Here is a 21646-nt window from a genome sequence, read left to right as displayed (position 1 = left end):
GCTGGAATTTCCTATGAAAATTATATTATTGTATGGATAAGAGAAATTAACAGAAATTAAGCAACACCTATTAAAGGTAACTAAGGGAACAGCTACAGTATCATCTCAGAAATCTTAAGATTGGGATTTTAAATCAAGTTTTGTTTCTCATAGAGATAATTTTCATTGTATTTTATAAATAGGACAAATCATGTACAACACACAAAAAAACGGACAATAAAAAGGAGGGAGACTAATTCTGTCATTTTATTTATTTTCTTATGGCACTGGAAAGGATATGTTCCTTATCTGGCACTTCTTAATATTTGAGATCATGTGATATTAAACTTTCTGTAGAACTGTCAGCTTTCAATGGTTGTATTCACTGCATGTTCTTATCAGAAATTTAAATGCATAATTCTCCTTGTGTGGTCACAGCTTCAATGACACCTCTGCACAGAGGAACACCAGACCATGTTACTACCAAGCACGGAAGAATTCTGGCATGGCAGGGTATGGAATAGCTTTTTACAAACATCATAGAAAACGTGGCACACATTCACGTCTGTGATCCACTGTCATGTTAACATAGTATTGGTATCTGAACTAAGGTCCTCCCAAAGCTTAAAGAACAAGAGATATTGACATGCTAATGCATTTGCCTAACACCACAATGCTTACTTTTATAATGACTTATATATTTTATAATGATTTTTATAATTTACCAATAGCACACAATGCAGATTTGTTTCTCCCTGTAGTTTCCTAGCAACAACGTTTGAAAAATGTTTTGTCTGACTTGAAATGTGTCTTTAATCCCTGGGACATTGAAAGACCAAATATGGATTTAGAGGTGCTCCTAGATCTAAGCCGAACAATACCATGTGCTTCTACAAAGTTTGAAAAACAACAGAATTCACTGCCAATATATTTTCATTATTTCTTTTACCTTTTTCATTTTGCCCATAACCATATTTTGAAGATTGTATTCCTCTTCTGTGAATTCATAACAATAATTAACAAATGCCTCCCATCAAAAAACGAATACTGTTCGGCTGTTCCCTCTTACAGAGTCAGAAATCGATGCTCACTCCTTGTGGTAATCATTGCTATTCAAAAACTGATAAAGCTGTATGTTTTAACAATGACTTTACACAAATGTTACACAGTTGTATAGTAAAGGCAATATCTGATTATTGTTACCTATTTTGTTGGTCACCTTGACTCAATTCATGGTGTTAAACAAGAAAAGAGGTTCACAAGCTGTCATTTAGATGCAAGAAATTTATTTCTTCTACTTTTAAAATCCTGTATCTGACACACTCCTGGAAATGGAAAGAAAACTGAAATACTTCAAACAAAACTACACGGTCAATAATTAAGGCTTCACATGTTACATTCACCTAGGATGCCAGTTACAGTTGTACTTTTTTCTTCAGCTGGTCTGTTACGTTTTTTTGGATAGGGATACAACTCAAATAAAAACAAACATCTTCACAACCATTCTTGCATTAGTCATCTGAGTCTATTGGATACAAACTACAATGGATCCATTGGTAACAGTATTGTCCAAAGCATGCTATCACAGCAGTGAATCTGATCAGCATGTGTTCTTATGTATGGCTACAGTTTCGAACAGAATCAGAGAACCGGTGACAGTGGTTGATGTTTTTTTTTTTCTTCCACAGGACTGTATTTACTTCTTTAAAATAGATATTGCTATAAAAAGGATGATAGTACAGAAGGAACTGCAATGTGTAGAACAGAAATCTCTCAGACTTCCTATTCCACTTATACTTTACTTCCTCTTTCATTAAACAAACAACTAAAAAACGCACAATAGAAATGTCTGAAACAAAACATTATTTAGCTTAAACTTTTGGACTTCATTACACAGACATCACAAGCATTCAAAAATCTTAAAATCCAAGCAAGACTTTGACCAGGAACAAAAGTACTCAAAATGCTTACAATTAGCATGTACCTACCCTAAGCGGGTTAAGTACACAATGTTAACAAATTGTTAACATCCCAATATGTGCTGTTTCACATACAAAGCCATTAAGCACTATGTAGTTTAATATAATATGTTCTCAATCTGAATCTGTAGCAAACTAATGACAGAGGTATTAGTGTTCAGTATCAGCATCAATTAAACTGTGTTAAGAGGAACAAGCTGCCCTTCAACTAATGTTGGTAGTATTTTGCATTTAGTTTGGCATCTTGGTAATTTCCCATCCAGCTATAAAATCCTTGTATGCACATAGGTTTAAGTACTTCAAGCTGTTATTTATGTTTGAACATGATTGTTTTATTTTGTTTTCACATTATTTTGTGGAGTGAAATACATTATTTCCTTTGGCCTCAAATCCATGTTCAAAGCAAATATTTTTTATTTACAGTTAACAATCTCCAACGCTCTCCAGATGAATGTGCATATGCATATCTTCTTTTTTTATTAGAGCTTTACAGAAAAAATTAAATAAAATCACACAAAATTACACACATAAAATAATTTAAACTGAAGACCATTCTTATTTATCAAATCTACTGAATCAATGTTTTATTTACTTCTGACAGCCCTTATATTTTCTAAGAAAATATCTTCTAGAATTCAAGACTTTCCATTCTTTGAAGGAACATGCAGGAAACTCTTGCATTTTTTTTCTTGATTGACTATTCAGTTCCTTCAGAATTGAAAGGAGTCCTATTTGTATCTTTTAACCCTCTAAATGCCACTCATGTAGATTTAACAAGTTGATTTTAGTGTGACAAAATATCACCAGAATCCAGTGGCTGACATGATGTAGAACACAAGGTGTAGAACACAACAAAAATTCAATCCCTGTGACACAACTGTCTGTACAGCTTGGCTGAACAAACAAAGGGTTTAAATTAGCATTTGAAAGTCACCTGAATACAATTCGCCCATTGTGTTGTACATTTGGGAAATAAGCTAGAATAACACAACATAATAAAGTCTCACGGTTAAATATTGCTTTCAAGACAGCCAACAGCTATGGCATCTTGGATATTTGCTTATTGCTTGATTAATAAACTCCAATATCTGCTTTTCTTTATAATGTGTTTTTCAAAAATAGTCATCAGACTCTTGCTCCTGAATCTTGCATTTGAAAAAGCAGGAGAGCCTGTCAATGTTAATATCTTATCTTCAGTACATCAATATGGAATGATCTGCCATTTTCATAAATGCCATACCTATATAGGTTTACATTTAAGAATTTTCAGAAATGTTCCCATTTAAGACTAAAAGGGCTTTTTTAGGTCACTTTCTCATTGACATTATAGTTTTCCTGGAAACAATTTAAAGCAAATGGTACTCGTTTACAATGACACTTTTTGACTCATGGGTTTGAGTGTTGGTATTTGTCCTTCTTGCTGATCTGAAGAGTGACTGGCTCTCCCACTGTTTGGTAGCTGAATGTTCGTGCAGAAACTTCTGTTTTGAAGCTCTGCTGCCCATTGTCGCGGCATCGCTGAACCTCCATACAGTATGAAGGTTTAACTTCAAATGTATGTTGGCTCTCTGGAGGAGCAGCAGCCCCTGCTGACTGTGTAACAGTGTCTGTACATGTTCCAGTCACATGCACTGACACCCCTGGCACCCCACTGGACTGAGCTTCAGGCATGTGGCTTGCGGACATGAAAAAGCTACTGGAAAGATGCTCCTTGAAGCGTGTGAATAAACTGGGCTGGGGATTTGAAACAATGGGTCGTCCTACATTGAGCAGAACAGGTTTTCCAATGGTGGGCTCATTGATCTCCCTCTGAAGGACAGATATCTCACAGGGTTTATCAGCATCTCCTCCAGATGACTGATCAATATCCTCGCATCCATAGGTTTCTCCTTCTTCTGGGACATAATCTTCAAGATCTTCCAACGTTAGTATTCTCCCATCTTGGGTCAAGACCTTGATGTCTCTGTTTGCCAAGGTATCTCCTTCTTCCTCTGGTTCTTCAACAATGATGGTTTCCTCATTAGGCGACTCCTCCTGACATTGATCAACAGAGGGGTCTTTTTCCGCAGAATCTCCCTTTGCCATTTCCAGAGATGACTCATCATGGCCGGACTCTGGTGTTTCAAAACTAAAGACAAGAGTTTGTCCAACCTGAGCTACCATGGGGGATGTACCATCTTTCAACTGAATGCTGGTCGTTACCCCTGTTGTGACGACATCTCCGTTTCCCTCAGAAGTATCGCAGTGAGGCTGTGAAGCAGCCCTTGAAGATACTGCAATAGGGGTGGTCGCTTCTCCATCTGCTGAAGCCCCATCTTGTCCATCTTCCCAAGGAAGTGGCTGAATATTGAGATCAGGGAGGCTGTCCTCCGGCAGAGAGGGGCCTTGCTGTTCTACCAGCTTGTTGTTTGAGTTGTTGGCATTAGGATCATCTCTGGGAGATCTCTTGGGCTGAGGACCAGGAAAAGTAAAGACTGTTTCAGTTTGCTCTTTCTCAGATTTGCCTGGAGAAGCTCCTCTCTTCCTGGGAAGCTTGGGTGATTTCTTCACTTTGTACTCAATGATCTCCTCTACCTCAATCCACTTAGACTTTTGGTCTTCAGTCTTGGATTCTCCTTTCACTGATGTAGCCAAAGCTCCCTCGTGTTCCGTAACAACGAGAGTAGGGATAACTGGCCTCTTGGCCATTTCTGGTTGGGACCGTGTTGCAGGTCTCTTGGGCTTGGTGCCTGGGGTGGGCTCTGGAGTCGACACCTCAGACCGGAGAACCCGTGAGGGAGACAGTCCAGGAGACATACGGCGTTTCAGTCTGGGAGTCTTCACCACTGTGGTTATAGTTTCTTCTCTGATGATGGATAATGCAGAAAGTTTTAAGTAAAAGACATTTTCAAGGATCCAAACTGCAGCCATACATGCCAGCAGGTAAGTTGGATGTTAGTTTGCGTGACCTTGGCCACACGTTGAACTCGCACAAAGAACAGCAATCCACATGTGTTGTCATACAAGGAAAAAAGCTCTTTTTGAACACACAAGTAAACGTTACACTCAAGTGCAGTAAAAATAAGTGTTTTAAAAAAGACAGAAGTATCTTCTAAACAACACATTGCTAAAATAACTTGATTGATACACTACTGAAGCTTAAACAAATGGTTCAAGATACTAAGACAGTAAAACATTAACGTGCTACATGGGATGATTTTTACATATTTAAAAGAGGGTTAATATGTTAGCTATGAAGATTTAGTTGCAGAATTTTAAATGTATTATATTAGGTAAAGTATATATGAACACAACCAACTGAAATGCTTTATCAAAACTTTATAACCTTAACTTAACTTTACTGTACAGCTGTTTGTGTTTGTGTAAAAAAAAGAATAATGTTACCAGAATTACATGACTTCCACAATAGTAATTACCTATATGCTACAGAGACAAAAAAAACAACATATCTTTCAAGTCTGAATGATCATGAGATGTAAGAGGCTCCCTGAAGGTTTCTGTATGTACACATTTCAAGATTATGTCTTTCTATGTTGTGCAACTGTGGAATCTACAATTCAACGTGAAAATTAAGAGCTTGTGGCACTCGAATATCAAACACACACCTTAGTTTGACACATAACAAACTAAGTCAGCACTGGAAATATAAGGTCAATACAGGTTTACTGTACTTAATCTACTACTCTGTCACCTAATTTGCAATGTGAGCCAGTAAAGAGGGTACTGGGTGAGCCAGTAAAAATTCATCCAGCACTGAAATGAATAACCAAAAGCTGAGGTAGAAATGAATTGCTTTTGCTTGCTTATCAGTCCCTCTTTTCATCATCTCATCTTTCTTGCAATTGACTGCCATTCATCTTTATAGTTTTTAATGAACAGAAAACTGTTAGCATTTTTAATGATGGACAATCATGGAAGTCCGAAATTAAGTTAAAATATATTTGATTAAATAGTGATAATGGTTTGCAGTGAAAGCTTTGAAAGAATGTCTTCCTCCTGATGTCCATTGGAAGCACTGAAACATTAGTAGATATCAGGATGGTATTTTGAGCTTGAACACAGCAGCTTTAGGATCTTTTATTATAATTTATAAATAATATATACTGTATATAAAATCTATGCCAAATAATTTTTATTTCCATGGTAATTCATTCTATATGACAAGAACTAGAAAAAACAAAAGAGAAAGTTGATTTGAAATGAGTTTTGAAAGAAACAAAATTGTCCTTTTCAGGAAAAAAACAACATAGAAACCAAAATACTAATGGACACAATAATCAAATTGTTTACTAATACTCCTGTGTTCTGTAATTTGATAGATCAAGCTTTTCTGACACAGGAGGCATACAAAATACCATCAGGAAATGTTAAGGGAAAAGCAGAGGTGCACCAGACACAGGAAAACAAATCCTCTTTCAAGACAAATGTTAGACATAGTCCTGCCAGGCCTACTACTCAACATACAGCCCTTGCAATTTGTCCCACTGCAGTACTTCAGCATTACCAGCACCTTCACTCCTATATTGAACCTGGTTCTATGGAGTGTGGGAGGACACTGGAGCACCCAGAAGAGTGCCCTTGTGAACATGGTGAGAACATGCAAACTCCACACAGATAGCACCCCAGGTTGGAATTGAACCAAGGGCCTCAACCAGGTAGCAATGCTAATCACTGTGCTGGTAATAATTAAATAAAAAATTAATCTGATTGTTCTAACAGAATTCTACAATGGAATGGATTAAAATTGCTGCAGTTTGTTCTGCTCTGTTCTAGATGTCCACATGTCCATTGCTCTAAAGTATGGAAAGCTTGAAATGTATTGCCAGGCTTGAGGAACATCTTCAGATGTACCTGCTTGAAATTGTTTTATAGCAGAAGAGTGAAGATTTCAGAATACTGCCTTTTACTCTTGATTTCCGACATTTTGTTTTCATTTCAATGAGCATACTCTTTCAAATTATCTAATTTTAGATATTTTTTTCTTTTACACTTGGCATCAATGTTTTCAGAATCCTGTTTAGTTTCTCCTTTCCATCAACTGGAGGAAAGAGTTTTGGAAAATGCTACATTTTTTTGTGTGAATACAGGATTGACATTTTCTACACTTTGAAGTTTTTTTTTATTTCGCTTTTGCATTACTTTTTATTTCCCTGCACATTATTACAGTATTTCACCTGTGAGTACATCAGTTAGCTGGGCATGCAGTGGTGAAGAAGCATGAATAACATGCAGTATGAATCAGCCAACATGATAAAATAACAACACTTACATGATGATGGTTTTCTTTGGCACTTTAGTCTCCTGCTCTGTGACTACAAGGAAAACAGGATGGAAAGCATGGAATTAGAGAAATGCCAAAAGCTGAAATGTGTCCAATAGCCATTGAGACCCAGTTATAATGCTTAATCTTATGCCACATTTATTGTTTTAGAAAACAAAATATAATATATATATATACAATATAATACAGTAATATAATATGTAAGAGAGACTCTAAGATGTATAAACTACATTTATGAATGGCTAAAAAACATAGAAAGGTAAAAAAGCTGAATTTTACAATTACATGTATGAAATGAAAACGGCTTTTCATTTCAGTTTGTAACATGTGCTGTTGTCCGAAACCTGCATTTTTAAGATTTTGCAAAGTCATCTACAACCCCGTTCATACCCCCTAAACGAGCCCAGTTATCTTATGAAGTGAAAATAAAGTGCAAGGTTTCAGTGTGTGTAGATAAGATGTAGATGCTGTGTGGAAATGGTGTACGTGATCTGAAGCAGAGCTTGTTAAAAAACTGAGACAATGTGAGGCTACACTAGGTGTACTTTATAGATAAAAAGGACAATGAACTGTAGAAGCCGTAGTCCTTTCTAACAGCTTGGAAACTGGGTATTTTAAATAGAAAACCAAGAAAAGAGGAAATCTGTGTATGGCTAAGAAAGTCAGGATCCCAGGTAATTGCATCCTTACATAGATAAGTAAATGCCCTTTCATCAACAAGTTACCAGATTTGTAGAAGAAATATTAGAAAGTGTATGAAAGTGTATACCATTTTAAATCAATTGGTATTTTATTATGTAGGCAATTAATGCATACTTTAAAAAGATGGATTATTTAAAATGATATTTAAATATTCTATTTTTCACAAGCATTTGTGTGATATAAACATTATTGACTAAGAACAGAATCAAAAGCTATAGAGACTACATAAAAACTAATTAATCATGCCGTTAAGTTTTAATAAGTACTACTGTAATGAATGTGAGTGAGATATCTTTAATTTAGATCATTTCAACTTTTATTTTTAGCATTTATTAGCAGTGGCATCTGGGTAAAGCAGGTTTTGGAGACGACTGATGTAGTATCAAAGCGTGTTACAGGTCACAAGCATTAATGGTTCTCATTAAAATGAGTGATGGCAGTGATCTTTAAAGAGTGGGGATGATGCTGGTGAAATGATAGAAGAGAGGGATCATGATACAATATGTGCTCAAACCCTGGTGAAGACTCAGGCATCTTACAGAGACTTAAATGCCCCTTACAAACCTTTATTAACACCACAGCAGAATTAGAGCTCAACCAAAATTATTTTCATGTTTATACCTGTAGAACAATTACTACATCTGAGTGCCATTGGGCTAATTTTCAGCCTTCACATGTATATGACCAACTATGTAGTTTTGTGCTTAATCACTTCTGTTGTGTTTTTTTTTTTTACTTCACTCTTACTTATCTACTATTAAGAACTAGACCACCATTGTGATCAACCAGTCAAACTTGGTCTCAGCCCCCAATTTCCTTTTTGTTTCAGATGAAACACAGGCATAACATCAAGCTCCCGTATGCCATGTACCTCACTGGTTATGAGCTGACCTCCTCTTCATGATTCTATTCAGCATTTGGCAGTTTATTGTACCTGGAGTGTATGTCAACTGGTTAGAAATGACCCAATAACTAGAACTCTCCTTTAATATTAAAAATATCTTCCTACATTACATAAACAATAACTCATAGGCCTGGTGCTTCCAAAAAGAAACTGTACTTCATGTCAGAATGAGAAAGTACATTTTTTGTTCAAAATAGTGGAAGATGAAAGTGGAAGTATGTGTATCTTCTGCTTCTGCTGAAGCACTGATTTGTATTTGATACAGTCTAAAAAAAAACAATCCATCAACACACTTGTCACAACAGATGATGCTTTCACCATACTTGATACTAATGCATGTTTCTTTGAAGAAGATATACCAGTATAAATAACGCACCAGCAAGGATTGATAAATAAAGTTAAAGACTTTTTACTTGTGATGAAAATCATTGTCATAATTGCACATTTGAATTGAACAAGAACACTTCATCAGCTTGATTTGAACCTTGAATCCTGCTTCCATTGGGCTGGTTGTCTATCCTGATGTGAAGAAGGTAAGTAGTGGGAATATTCTACATAGATTTTTCTATCCAATGCAGAGAATAATAACTTTCTTTAAATTACAGATTGATGTGTGCATTCGGCTTTCAGACAATGCATGTAGTTAAATTTTTGATATCTGACAATATTTAACTTGAACAAGTTGAAGTATGAACTGCAGAGAAAGGAAAGAGACTTTTCACATATTATCAGAGGATTGAATGCGTTGAAACTGGGCATGTTGATCCATCCAATTAAAAGCACAAAACGCTACAGTACATTCCAATGCCGGATAAAATACTAAGTAAAACTGGAAACAAAGAAAAATTGATTTGCCCAGAAAATTCTTTGACAAAATTAGCTGAGGAATTCAACAAGCAATTTCAAGAATTAGGATGGAGACAATTATCTTACAGTATGTATCTCAAATCCACATTTGAATTGAAGTAGTAGAATTGATATGAAGATAATTACCATGGAAAGTGATATTGAACAGAAAGTCAAATGAAAGGAAAGTGATTTCTGGAGACTTGCAAGCTGATAATAGTACCTCCTTCTATTGCCATGTGTTTTAAAAGTGAAAGCTTGCTTTGGATCACCATACGTGTGAAAGACGGTATAATAAATAATGGAGATAAGCAAGTTCAAGCATTGCACTGGCCACATTGATGCCCATTTGCAGGACTAAATCTGCCTAGTTGTTTCAGATTAAAATCTGACCGTAAAGACACAGACATATAATGTGCAGAGTCATAAGAGTCACACTAACTTGATAAGTACACAAAATATGCAATTATGTACATTATGCAGTTGATATATAACTTTCAACTTTAGCTGGGTTGACACAAATTATGTTTCTGTTATATGTTCAAATGGATGCACTGAATACTCCCCTAATAAAGTGCTTATCATATCATTCAAATTAATCTCATGATGGCAAATACAACTTGTTTGATCATTAAGCAGACTACTACCTTCTGGGGACAAGCCAGGTTGGAATATATCCTTATCCTTATTTTTATTCATAACCTATTGTTACGACCCCATGTGTCTAGGGGTAAAGGGGTGTAACATTTAGGATAATTTTCGCATGCAGGTGGGTTCTGGTGAGGGACTTAGGAAGCGTGACAACAAGGGATTGTGCAAAAAGTGATTATTTTAAGGTGAATAAGTGACTGGTACGTAATAAGACACAATAACACACAGGGAGAGGGAACTAGAGTGGTGCCAAAGAAAAGAAAACAACAAATAAAATGGAACTGGCTAAGAAAGTGAAGGAAGCTGACCTAACTACAAAAGAAAACCCGAAACACACGGTCTTCAACGTCTTCAAACACCCTAGCTAACCTTCACTGATTACCCAAAACCATACAAGACAGACAGCACTCACCCATACTAACTATTGTTACTAATACAAAAATCACCTACGTGTGCAGAATGTACCCGACAACCTAAACTAACCCTATAAACAAAAGCTCACACAAACACACAAGTGAACTAGGAATACAAATAAGGGAAAACAAAAGTAGACAAGTAACCAGGTACAAAAGAACACAGAGGTTGAACATATAACACGTTAGGGCAAGGTAATGGCAAAACAAGGATAAATACACAAACAAATGAAAGTACACAGAGACAAACACAAACCAACAAAGCCGACGCTATAGGAATACACACGAAGTGAAACGAAGCCGAAGCAAAAACCAAAAGCGAAACAAAACTGAAGCTGAGCCAGGTGGGACCGAAGTCAAACAAAAGGCCTCTTCCTTTTGAAAACCTCCATGTTACATACTGAATAAGATGAGTTCTGATTGGTCGAGAGTAAATTGAAGATGATGTCATACGGAAACAATGGTGTAATGATGGACCAATGGGGGAGGGAGAACAATCAAAGTCATTAGTGTGGAACATAACAACAAAACACACATGGACCACACACTAAGAAGTAACACTTATTTTTAGAATTGATTTTCTAATGAATGCCCAACAAGAAAAGTGGAGCATTTTCAAGACCTGGCCAGCCGGTCTCTTAGGTTACCTCTGAAGATTAATTCATTAAGGAAAATGTAATAATATAAAGCTGTCACTGTCCAACTGAGAGGAACTCCCCAAAATGTAGACAAATGTCAAAACAAAAGCAGTGTGTGTATCATGTATTGTCTAGCTTCAGCTATAACAATTAATTAAAAACTATTTAAATTATTACATTTCAAGCCCATACCAGCATTAAATGTCTATGCATCTCTCCACAGTCAGTTTTCCCTGTATACTGCCAAAAGAAAGATCCTTGTGAGTGAAGCTGTAACGAAAGCTGGGTTGTGATGAATAGGATCCGATGCAGATGCAGGATTCCTGGGGCGGTGTGTAGGCGGACAGAGCTATCCAGGAGCTGGGTCGTAATCCGAAGGCGAAAGGTAGGTCGAGATCAGTAAACGGCGCTGGTGGCGAACAATCCAGAATGAGAGACAAATACGTGGTAGGAACAAGAGCAACAGGGTCGATACCAAAAATAGTCACAGGTAGCAAACAATCCACGGGGCAAGACGAGAAACGTAGTCCGAAGGCAAAACGATGAGGTCAGAAAATCCGGTAAGGCAAAGTGAAAGAAACGCTAGGTAGAGCCACAGGAAGGGAACTCAATACCGAGCAGTGATATGCGAGTAAGAGCAGCTTAAATAATGCAGCCTGCCGCACGGTAAGACGTCTGAAGAGAATTAACACGTGCGGCGGCGTTTGTAATTATCACCCAGCTGCTGGGACTGATTAGACCTCTTCGGAGCTGGTCTGGGCCGGTTAGTGGTCGTTACAGTACCCCCCCCTTCACGGGCGGCTCCCGACGGTCGCTGGGGAAAATTGCGATGAAAGTCAGTGATGAGCGCTGGTTCGAAAATATCCCCTTCTGGAACCCAAGATCTGTCCTCCGGTCCATACCCTTCCCAATCCACAAGATACTGCATTGTATTACGGTGCCATCTTGAATCCAGGATCTTATTAACTGTATACGCCAGACGCCCCTGAATAGTACGAGGAGGTGGAGGACGAGCAGGAGGGGCCACCAATGGTTTCAGAAGAGAGACGTGGAAGGCAGAATGGATTCTGAAAGTGGGGGGGAGCGCTAGTCGGTAGGTGACCGGTGTAATTCGAGAGAGGATCCGGAAAGGACCTATATACTTGGGACCTAGCTTCTTGGAGGATAGGCGCAAGGGTAAATTCTTTGTGGCCAGCCAGACGAGCTGACCCTTCCTGAACCTAGGGGCAGGTCTACGACGTCTGTTGGCAAAAGCGGCCTGGAGCCGAGCTGACTTGAGGAGAGATGTTCTAGCCACCTTCCAGATCCTCCTTAACTTCGAGATGTATTGTCTCAGAGAAGGAATTGTCGTAACCAGAAGGGCATCAGAGATGAGGGAAGGTTGGTAGCCTAAGGAGCAAAGGAAGGGGGAGATGCCTGTGGAGGAGGATGTAAGGGAGTTATGAGTGTACTCTGCCCAAGGAAGTAAAGATGACCAATCATCTTGGGAAGATGAAGTGAAGGCTCTAAGGAAAGCCAGGAGTGTTTTATTAGTTCTCTCCACTTGCCCGTTGGCTTCAGGGTGATATCCAGACGTTAAGGACACATGAGTGCCCAGGGCTTGACAAAAAGCTTTCCAAAAGGCCGAGATAAACTGGGGACCTCTGTCCGAGACCTCATCCCTGGGCAAACCATGTAGACGAAATATGTGCTGGACAAACAACATTGCCATCTCCTGGGCTGTGGGTAAGGCTGAAAGTGGAACAAAGTGAGCTGATTTGGAAAATCGATCCGAGACCACCATGATAACCGTATTACCTTGACTGTTGGGGAGATCCGTGATGAAATCCACCCCTATGTGAGACCAAGGGCGGTAGGGGACCGGGAGGGGGTGCAAGAGACCCATCTTTCTGGCACGCGGGGTCTTGGTTTGGCACAGGTAGGACATGCTCGAATATATTCTGCTACATCCGCCCTCATGGTAGGCCACCAGAAGTCCTTACTCAGGAGATCCAACGTACGTTTGACCCCAGGGTGGCCTGCGAACCGTGAATCATGGCTCCACTGTAAAACCACCGAACTTAAATCATCCACCACAAATAATTTGTCCACGGGGCAACGGAGCGGGATGGTAGTCTTGTCCATGGCCCGCTTGACTTGATCCTCAATTGAGCAACGAACTGCTGCCACGACACGGTCAGTTGAAATTATCGGTTCGGGTGCATAATCCAAATCCGGGGGGTCGTGAAGCCGGGAAAGTGCATCCGCCCTACCATTCTTAGATCCAGGGGTATAGGTGATCATGAAGTTGAAGCATGAGAAGAACAGAGACCAGCGAGTTTGACGAGAATTGAGGCGTTTAGCCGATTGAATGTAGGCCAAGTTCTTGTGGTCCGTGATAATAACAAAAGGATGCTGAGCCCCTTCCAGCCAGTGCCTCCATTCCTCAAGGGCCAGCTTGATTGCAAGGAGCTCGCGATTACCCACATCATAATTCACTTCGGCAGGAGAGAGCTTCTTGGAGAAGAAGGCACATGGATGTAGAACCTGTCCTTCATCCTGACGCTGGGAGAGGACTGCCCCAACCCCATAGGCAGAGGCATCCACTTCCACTACAAAGGGCCGGGAGGGATCCGGGTGACGGAGAAGAGGAGCAGTGCTGAAAAGGTGCTTTAAGCAAGGAAAACGCTCCGGATGCAGATGAAAAGAGAGGTAACATTGAGTAATGAAGCCTCTGCAACCAGAAGGATTACCGTCATATTTTTCAGGAAGAACAAACGGTAAGGTTGAGGGAAGGGTGGGCGGGGCCGCGGCTTGTGCGGAAGAAACTGCAGGAGGAGCTGTTGAAGGTGCCGGGGGCACTGTGGGGGACGAAAGCCAGGCAACGTGATTGGTAAGAAGTTGAACCGACTGCTGTAATTGAGTTAGAGCTTGGGAGTGCTGGTGGAGGAGGGAACAAAGAGCTTGTGCATCCGCGGGATCCATACTGTAGGCTCGGTATTCTGTAACGAAGGCTGGGTTGTGATGAATAGGATCCGATGCAGATGCAGGATTCCTGGGGCGGTGAGTAGGCGGACAGAGCTATCCAGGAGCTGGGTCGTAATTCGAAGGCGAAAGGTAGGTCGAGATCAGTAAACGGCACTGGTGGCGAACAATCCAGAACGAGAGACAGATACGTGGTAGGAACAAGAGCAACAGGGTCGATACCAAAAATAGTCACAGGTCGCAAACAATCCACGGGGCAAGACGAGAAACGTAGTCCGAAGGCAAAACGATGAGGTCAGAAAATCCGGTAAGGCAAAGTGAAAGAAACGCTAGGTAGAGCCACAGGAAGGGAACTCAATACCGAGCAGTGATATGCGAGTAAGAGCAGCTTAAATAATGCAGCCTGCCGCACGGTAAGACGTCTGAAGAGAATTAACACGTGCGGCGGCGTTTGTAATTATCACCCAGTTGCTGGGACTGATTAGACCTCTTCGGAGCTGGTCTGGGCCGGTTAGTGGTCGTTACAGAAGCTTTATCCTGACCTACATCAGAATGGCTCAAAGATTATTTGTTTCATCCAAAACAATTTTTATCACTGATAGTGTGTCTTCCCTGAATCATATCTTTGTCTCTCTCATTGGTAGTCTTCCACAAAAAAACAAGCAATCACAATTTTTATATTGCAGGTGAACTAGGCTATAAACTAGATAATGTCAGTTTATTATGATCTTATAAAATAACTGATAAAAAAGTAACACTGCTCAGAAATTGCAGAAGAGCATAATCTCTATATATTAATGCACTACTCTAGTACAAACATAGGTTGTCAAGCCATTTCAAAATCCTTTGCATTAGAGTGAATCATAGTCTTCTAATTTTTCAAGCAGGTTCAAGTTGAAAATAGGACCTTGATATTCATTTTCATTATATAAGGCATTATGTTACAATGAAAACAAAGACTGACAGTCACAGTAAACTAGCTTAGCCCATGTGAAAAAACTGAGTAAGACTTCTTCTTTTCACCTAAGAAATATTACCAACATTAGGCAATTGCTATCACTATCTGACACAGAGTGCTTGATTAATGCATTTATAACATCAAGGCTCAATTTCTGCAGCTCTTTACTCTATCGGCTACCTAACACATCTCTCAACAAATTGCAATATTTTCAAAACTCTGCAGATAGACTACTAATTCACATCAGACCTTGGCAGTATATCACTCCTACACTTAAGTCTCTACAGTATAAGATATACTATAAGATCTTGTTACTGACTTTCATGGTTTAAAATAATCTGACTCCATCATACACCTCTGAGCTTCTCCATGTTTACAATCCCACCCATAGGCTCCATTCAGCTAAGACCGGTCCTTTGCTCACTGTATCCAGGACTAAATCTTGGACTTTTGGAGACCATACCTTTTCTGCTGCTGCTCCAGTGCTGTGGAATGACCTTCCTCAGAACTTATGAGAGACAAATTCTTTGACTCTCTTTAAATCCACACTGCAAACTTGCCTTTTTATTAGGGCCATTGTTTCACAGCACTACATTCTATCTGTATAAACCTGTATGCTCTTGTTTATTTTTTTCTTTTACTTTTATCATACTCTTTTGTGTCTCTGGGTTTGGAAAGGCACTTTATAAATAAAATCTATTATTATTAAGACCCGGGTGGAAAGTAAAATAAAACAGAGGCTCTCCAGCCTCCTCCTGTAGAAGGACAAGGCTGTGAAAGCAGTGTCTCCTACCTTCAATACAGATGGCCTGCTCCCCCCTCCTCTCGCTGGCCATCAGTGCAGCAGACTGCAGACACAGCTCGGCTGCGCAGGTCGCAGTGCCCAGCCTGTTCTTCAGCTGAAACACAAGATCAATGGGTTTAACTGCAGACACGTCAGTTCAAATACAAACACCAGTCTGGCTTTGGCTTCTATCACAAAGGGCTATCTGCATAGATGTAATGTGCTAGAGGTGAGATGAGTATCAAACGTGTGTTAAGAATCTGAAGAGAAATGAATGAAAAGTTAAACTGGAATGGAGAGGCTTGAGAGCCACCAAAGAAAAAATTGCAAGGGAGACACTTAGAAAACAAAAAGAGAACAAAACAAAAAGCTTCCAAGGAATTAAATGTTTGTGCCAAAACGCTAGCACGAATGAGGAGAAAAGCTGTTAAGTTGAAAGAAAAATACACCCCATAAAGAGAAAAGCTCCTTTGAAGTCACTATCTATGGCTAATAATGGATCTAAGAGATGTCAGTACCTCACACTGGTATCGTCCCAGGTCACTCTCCCCTGGGGTCTTGATGACCAGTACCACAACTCCACTACGTGGCTCACTGAATGTCTGGTACTTCTCCTGGTCTGTCAGCAGAATGCCATCCTTAGTCCACCTGTCAGGAGGGTGACACAGAGACACTGTCACTGTAGAGGACTTACTCTGCAAAGCATTATCATCTCTGGGATTGTAATTATTATTAATCTTTTTACTCTTATGGGAACATGAGAAAACATGGTCACTCTGTAATACAGGGATTGGAAAATTAAAGTTCAGAAATGGATAATGAGCCATATTTTTATTTATTTTAGATATACATTTATTATTTATTTTAGATGGAACTTGCCGCCTTCTGCAAAATAAAACCCTAGGGTTGGAGTGAAGGGTATGGTTCTCATTATGCTTGAGATTTCTTGTCTACAGCAGTTGGTGGTTATTATCACATTATTTCAGTCTATTTCATACTTCATTTTTAAATTCCATTATTGAAACATTTAGAAATACCTTTGGTAATGTACTGTAATAGCCTAATGTCATTACTGAGATTTTTTTTTATAAAAACATGACTTATGGCCCGCTCTGGGTGTTGTTCTTGGGATGAAATAGGGTATTCTTCAAAATAGCCTGTTTATAAGCTGGGAGTGTTTATAAGCATTTTAAAAAAATGGCTGTGTTTTGGAAGAGCAAAGTGTCAGAAATATTTGACATCAGTGAAAGGACCTTTGAGCTGAGAGAGTAATGGTAGCATATGTACCTGATCTGTGGGCTGGGGGCACCCTGTATGGTACAAGTGAACTGGCAATCCTCTCCTTGGACAAGCACAGCATTCCTCAACTTGTTCACGAAACGGGGAGGCACTGCAGAGGGCAAAAGGAACATTACAAATCATATTGTGAGTAATTTTGTGTCCAGAATATCCTGGTTCTTCCTCCATTTCATCTTCTCATAGGTGTCTGCAGGTTTGGAGCAAGGAAGTCTGGATTGCAGTAAAGTACTTCACATTGAGTTAGAAATACAACAAAATAAAGACTTGATTGATGGGCTATTTAGCCTTCATTGATCAAATTAGGGGCAATTCTTTTGCAACACGAGCTGGGGTTTCCAGTTGGCATTATTATTTTTATTAATTCTGGTACAAATTGAAACTGACATTTAACAGGTGGGCAATAATCAAAGGTACCAGGACAATACCAGGGTATAAACTGGATGTTACCAAGAGTAGTCACACTTGGTACCAAGACGTACCCTGTACTAGGACCTTGCCCAGTGTGCTAGCATTGCCTGCACTGCTGGCAGCAAAGCACATGTACTGTCCTGAGTCCTCCGCAGTCATGTTGTCCAGGATGAGGGTGCAGGAGCCGTCAGGGTCCTCGATGATGATGTGGTGAGGGTCCACATCAACTGGCCGGCCATCTGTTATATGGGGGACACATGGGATCATCCCCCACTCCACACTGTCAGCAAACCAGTTTCACTGCCTTTCTAAAAAACACAACTAGCCTGCCCCATCACTTATCTTCAAAGGCTGTTAAGAGTGCTCAATTTGTATGTAATAGTAAAACAAAAATCATATAAAAGACTGTTAAAGAAAAAATGAGGGGAATGCTAACAAAGAGGGTTAGGCAGGCGTAATAATTTACCAATCTTGGGTGGAGAGGATGGGATTTTCTTTTTGGAGCCTTTTACGGGACTTCTTCTCAATTACAAAACAAAATATGATTCTTGCATACCAGATAATTGTTGCTAAAAAGCCTCATTCAGTTTCTTAATTAAAAACATACAACATCTTATTAACAAAAGCAAAATTAACTACTTCCACAACTAATATTGTTTTCCAGTCTACACACTTAAATCATTAGCTATTGTGATACAATTTTCCCATCAGCAACAGTTAGATGTTTTTTTTGAGGTGTTGATGAATATATCCGTGTAACAAGCACAAATCAGCAGAATGTGTGATTTCTGGCTAAATCCTCCACTCCTCTTACCCTTGTACCACGTAACCACGGGTTTGGGTGTTCCTGTGACCTTGCAGGCCAGTTTGACTGTCTCCCCAAGCTCAGCCGTGCAGTCAGCGAGAACCTCCTCAAAATCAGGGGAACCTTCACCCAGACATACAAGACAGATATTATTATACAGTAAACCATACTTGACATAAACGTTACTTCCTATAAGGTAAATCATGTACACATGGCTATACATTGACCCTTCTCTGCAGTAACATTGGATTTCCTTAAAGCATTAAGTAGTTCTAATCCTGTCTTTAGTTCTGCCCAGCCATGAATCACAAGACAATTTTTACTATGGTCATGAATATATACAGTGTAGAAATCCCCTGTATTATGTCTTGCTAAAATCACCAGTGTCTACTATGATGATGAAAAGAAAACACTATCTTAAAGAAAATCAATTTAGAAATATGCCCTTGAAAGAACACTACAAGACATTCATAATTAACAATATATTTCATCACTCTCCATTGAATATCCTTTGACCTATTTTTACTCTTCAACAGTGTATTGTAGTTTGAAATGGCTTGCACCTTGAGTATTCACCTTAGAGCACAGATACGCACACAACGTTATCAATGGAAACTCTAACTTTAAAACATCACATGCTTATAAATCAGATTTTAAAGATACTTCCAAGATTAAAACAATAGAGCATAGAGAATGTTCCTCCCATAGAGTGTGGCTATGCCTTCTGGGCTATGTGATAAGAGTGGGCTTGAGAGGGTGTTGAAGGCACTCACTCCAGGCTGGCAGACTGTAGCGTTGCTGCAGGTCACAGAGATCCTTCAGCCAAGAGTTCTTGATGATGACAGTCCTGGCCTGCAAGGTGTACTTCCTCACTGAGTCCTCCCGTTCATGCCAGATCTCGAATGAGCGGTCATCCCCCTCCACTATGTCATTCACGTCAATGTTCGTCAGCTGAGGGACAGCACCATCACAGTCAACACACAAACCTTGTCAACGAGGATCAGGCTTATGCAGTTGCAGACAGAACATGAATATTTATTAGCGATTAGCATTTCACAATGCTGAGGGAGGTAAATAAAGATGGAATGAAGAGTCTCTTTAGACAGTTTTGCCCCCTTCAGCATTGTGAAGAGCTACTTAGTATTTATTTTCAAGACAGTTCAAATCTCTAGCATGAGCTCCATGGTGTCCTCCTCATAATTACCTTCATCATGTTCTTGAAGATGTAAGTCTGTGTGTCAGTGTTGCTGTCTCTCTTGGGTTTGCAAATCAGGATGTAGTTTTTGAAGAGGAAGACATGCCGGTGGTGTCCCCGGAAAGACGCTCTAGCTCCTGGGGCCCCCTCCCACACACTGAATGGCCCCTGCCACATCAGAACACAAGATGGTGTCAACGTACTTAAGAAGCCATGAGATATTCACAACATTCTTTCGATAATACAATTACAATACTGAACATGGCAAAGCTTTTAATAATGTATTTATGCTTCAGTGCCACTGATATTCAATTGTTTTTAAATGATGCTGTTAAATTGTCTTATTTTTTGTTTATTCTTAACACTTCAGATACTAACGTCATCCACTGTAAGCAAAAAAAAATGTTGTCAAATATTTGTGTAATTTACTGATGCCAACAAAAAAACAACGTGTGGAGTAACTTCCAGCTGTAATTCAGTAACTGCTGTCCCTATGGCAGACGGTTTGAGGAGTGTCACCTGTCTGATAGGCTCCCCGAGAGCCTCCAGGGTCGCAGGATAGTTCTCGATAAGTGTTACATGGTGTGTGTTCTCAGAGCGGCGTGGGAGAGACGAAACTATCGCAAAGGCCTCCTCCAGGAGGCAGCAGTTCTGACCATTTCTTGCTTTGTTTCGAATCATTTCCTGTGGACACCCAGCAATTCATTCATTCAGCAATTGCAATATCAAGACTGCATTGTTACAATTTGACATCTTATGACACTGGAAAAAAAAGCTGAAAGACAACTATTGATACCTGAAAGTGTAAGAAGTTCATATTCATATTTCAGGAGGTAAACACACTTTTCATCTTTTAAAGGGGTCATTTGAATTCAAAATCATTGTTGATCTTTAAAGATCACAGTTTTACACTTGTTTTACAATCGAGAGACTTTCTGTAAGTAAGAATTCCACTGTACCAGTACATGTACCGGTTACTAATGGCAAAAAAGTTTAAGTTCAAGTTCAATTAAAACAATAAGCTTATAAAATGATAATAAGATGGTAACAATCTTTTCTAATAAACATAAAATTACAAGTGAGAAGAAGCCATTTAGCCTGTCTAGCTTCTTATGTTGTTAGTACAGAAGGTTTCAAGAATCTCATCCAGTGTCTTTCAGTGTATCAGCTTCAACACTTCTGACCATTTCTAGTTCAAATCAGTACACAGACCTGGAGATCTCAAGAGCATAATGCAAGCTGCACTTTCTGAGATATAACTAAAACCCCGCACCTTGAGCACAGTCTTGTACTTTTGGATCCTTTCCAGGGGTTTCTCCAGATAGGCATGGACAGGTGGGACTGGGACTTGAGAAGGGTCTTCAAGGGCCAGCTCTGCCTCTGTGTATCTCTGTGTCAAAAGGAAAAATACACAACAGGGGGTAAAAAAGAGTCACTTTGATTTACTCCTTTATATATAACGTTTTGGTACTACAAAGATTTTCTCTAGGAGGTCTCTGTGAAAATAATACCCCCTCTCAAAGGAGGCCTCATGCTGAGGGACAGTGTAATCCTTACCTTGAAGTAGTCATGGACAGCTTTGTTGCTCAATGCAGCCTCACCCTGGGCCTTCCCCACCAGGTAGTGGATGTATTTCTCAAAGCCTTCACTATTTTTTATGAAGCGCACGGCCACATCATCATCAGTGTCACATTCACTCAGGCCGGGGAACAAGGTGCTGCGTAGGGAGAATTCATTATTGAAATATCCAGTATTAGTAAGATTTACTTTTTAGTATCCACTGTTGCCAGTAATCACTTATTAGTAGTATCAATAAAAGGTCATTAGAAAGCTATAGAAG

At 39.6% G+C, this 21646-nt stretch overlaps 1 protein-coding gene across 23 annotated transcripts in view; it reads right to left on the bottom strand.

Moving 5' to 3' along the window:
- Positions 1 to 1248: 1248 nt before the first annotated feature.
- Positions 1249 to 21646, bottom strand: part of obscnb (obscurin, cytoskeletal calmodulin and titin-interacting RhoGEF b) — a 147478-nt gene continuing 127080 nt past the window's right edge. For all 23 annotated transcript variants that reach the window (XM_069191165.1, XM_069191164.1, XM_069191168.1 and 20 more), the window contains 12 exons: positions 21364 to 21523; positions 21080 to 21196; positions 20326 to 20490; positions 19816 to 19974; positions 19385 to 19562; positions 18621 to 18734; positions 17878 to 18045; positions 17387 to 17489; positions 16618 to 16747; positions 16109 to 16214; positions 7228 to 7270; positions 1249 to 4803 (listed from right to left, as the gene is read on the bottom strand). In XM_069191165.1, coding sequence (XP_069047266.1) covers positions 3345 to 4803; positions 7228 to 7270; positions 16109 to 16214; positions 16618 to 16747; positions 17387 to 17489; positions 17878 to 18045; positions 18621 to 18734; positions 19385 to 19562; positions 19816 to 19974; positions 20326 to 20490; positions 21080 to 21196; positions 21364 to 21523 — 2902 coding nt within the window. In that variant the 3' untranslated portion in view covers positions 1249 to 3344. The remainder of the gene's footprint in view (positions 4804 to 7227; positions 7271 to 16108; positions 16215 to 16617; positions 16748 to 17386; positions 17490 to 17877; positions 18046 to 18620; positions 18735 to 19384; positions 19563 to 19815; positions 19975 to 20325; positions 20491 to 21079; positions 21197 to 21363; positions 21524 to 21646) is intronic.

Source organism: Lepisosteus oculatus, chromosome 6 (assembly GCF_040954835.1).
Source record: "Lepisosteus oculatus isolate fLepOcu1 chromosome 6, fLepOcu1.hap2, whole genome shotgun sequence".
NCBI classification, from domain to species: Eukaryota; Metazoa; Chordata; class Actinopteri; order Semionotiformes; family Lepisosteidae; genus Lepisosteus; species Lepisosteus oculatus.
This window is presented reverse-complemented; position numbering and strand designations above follow the sequence as displayed.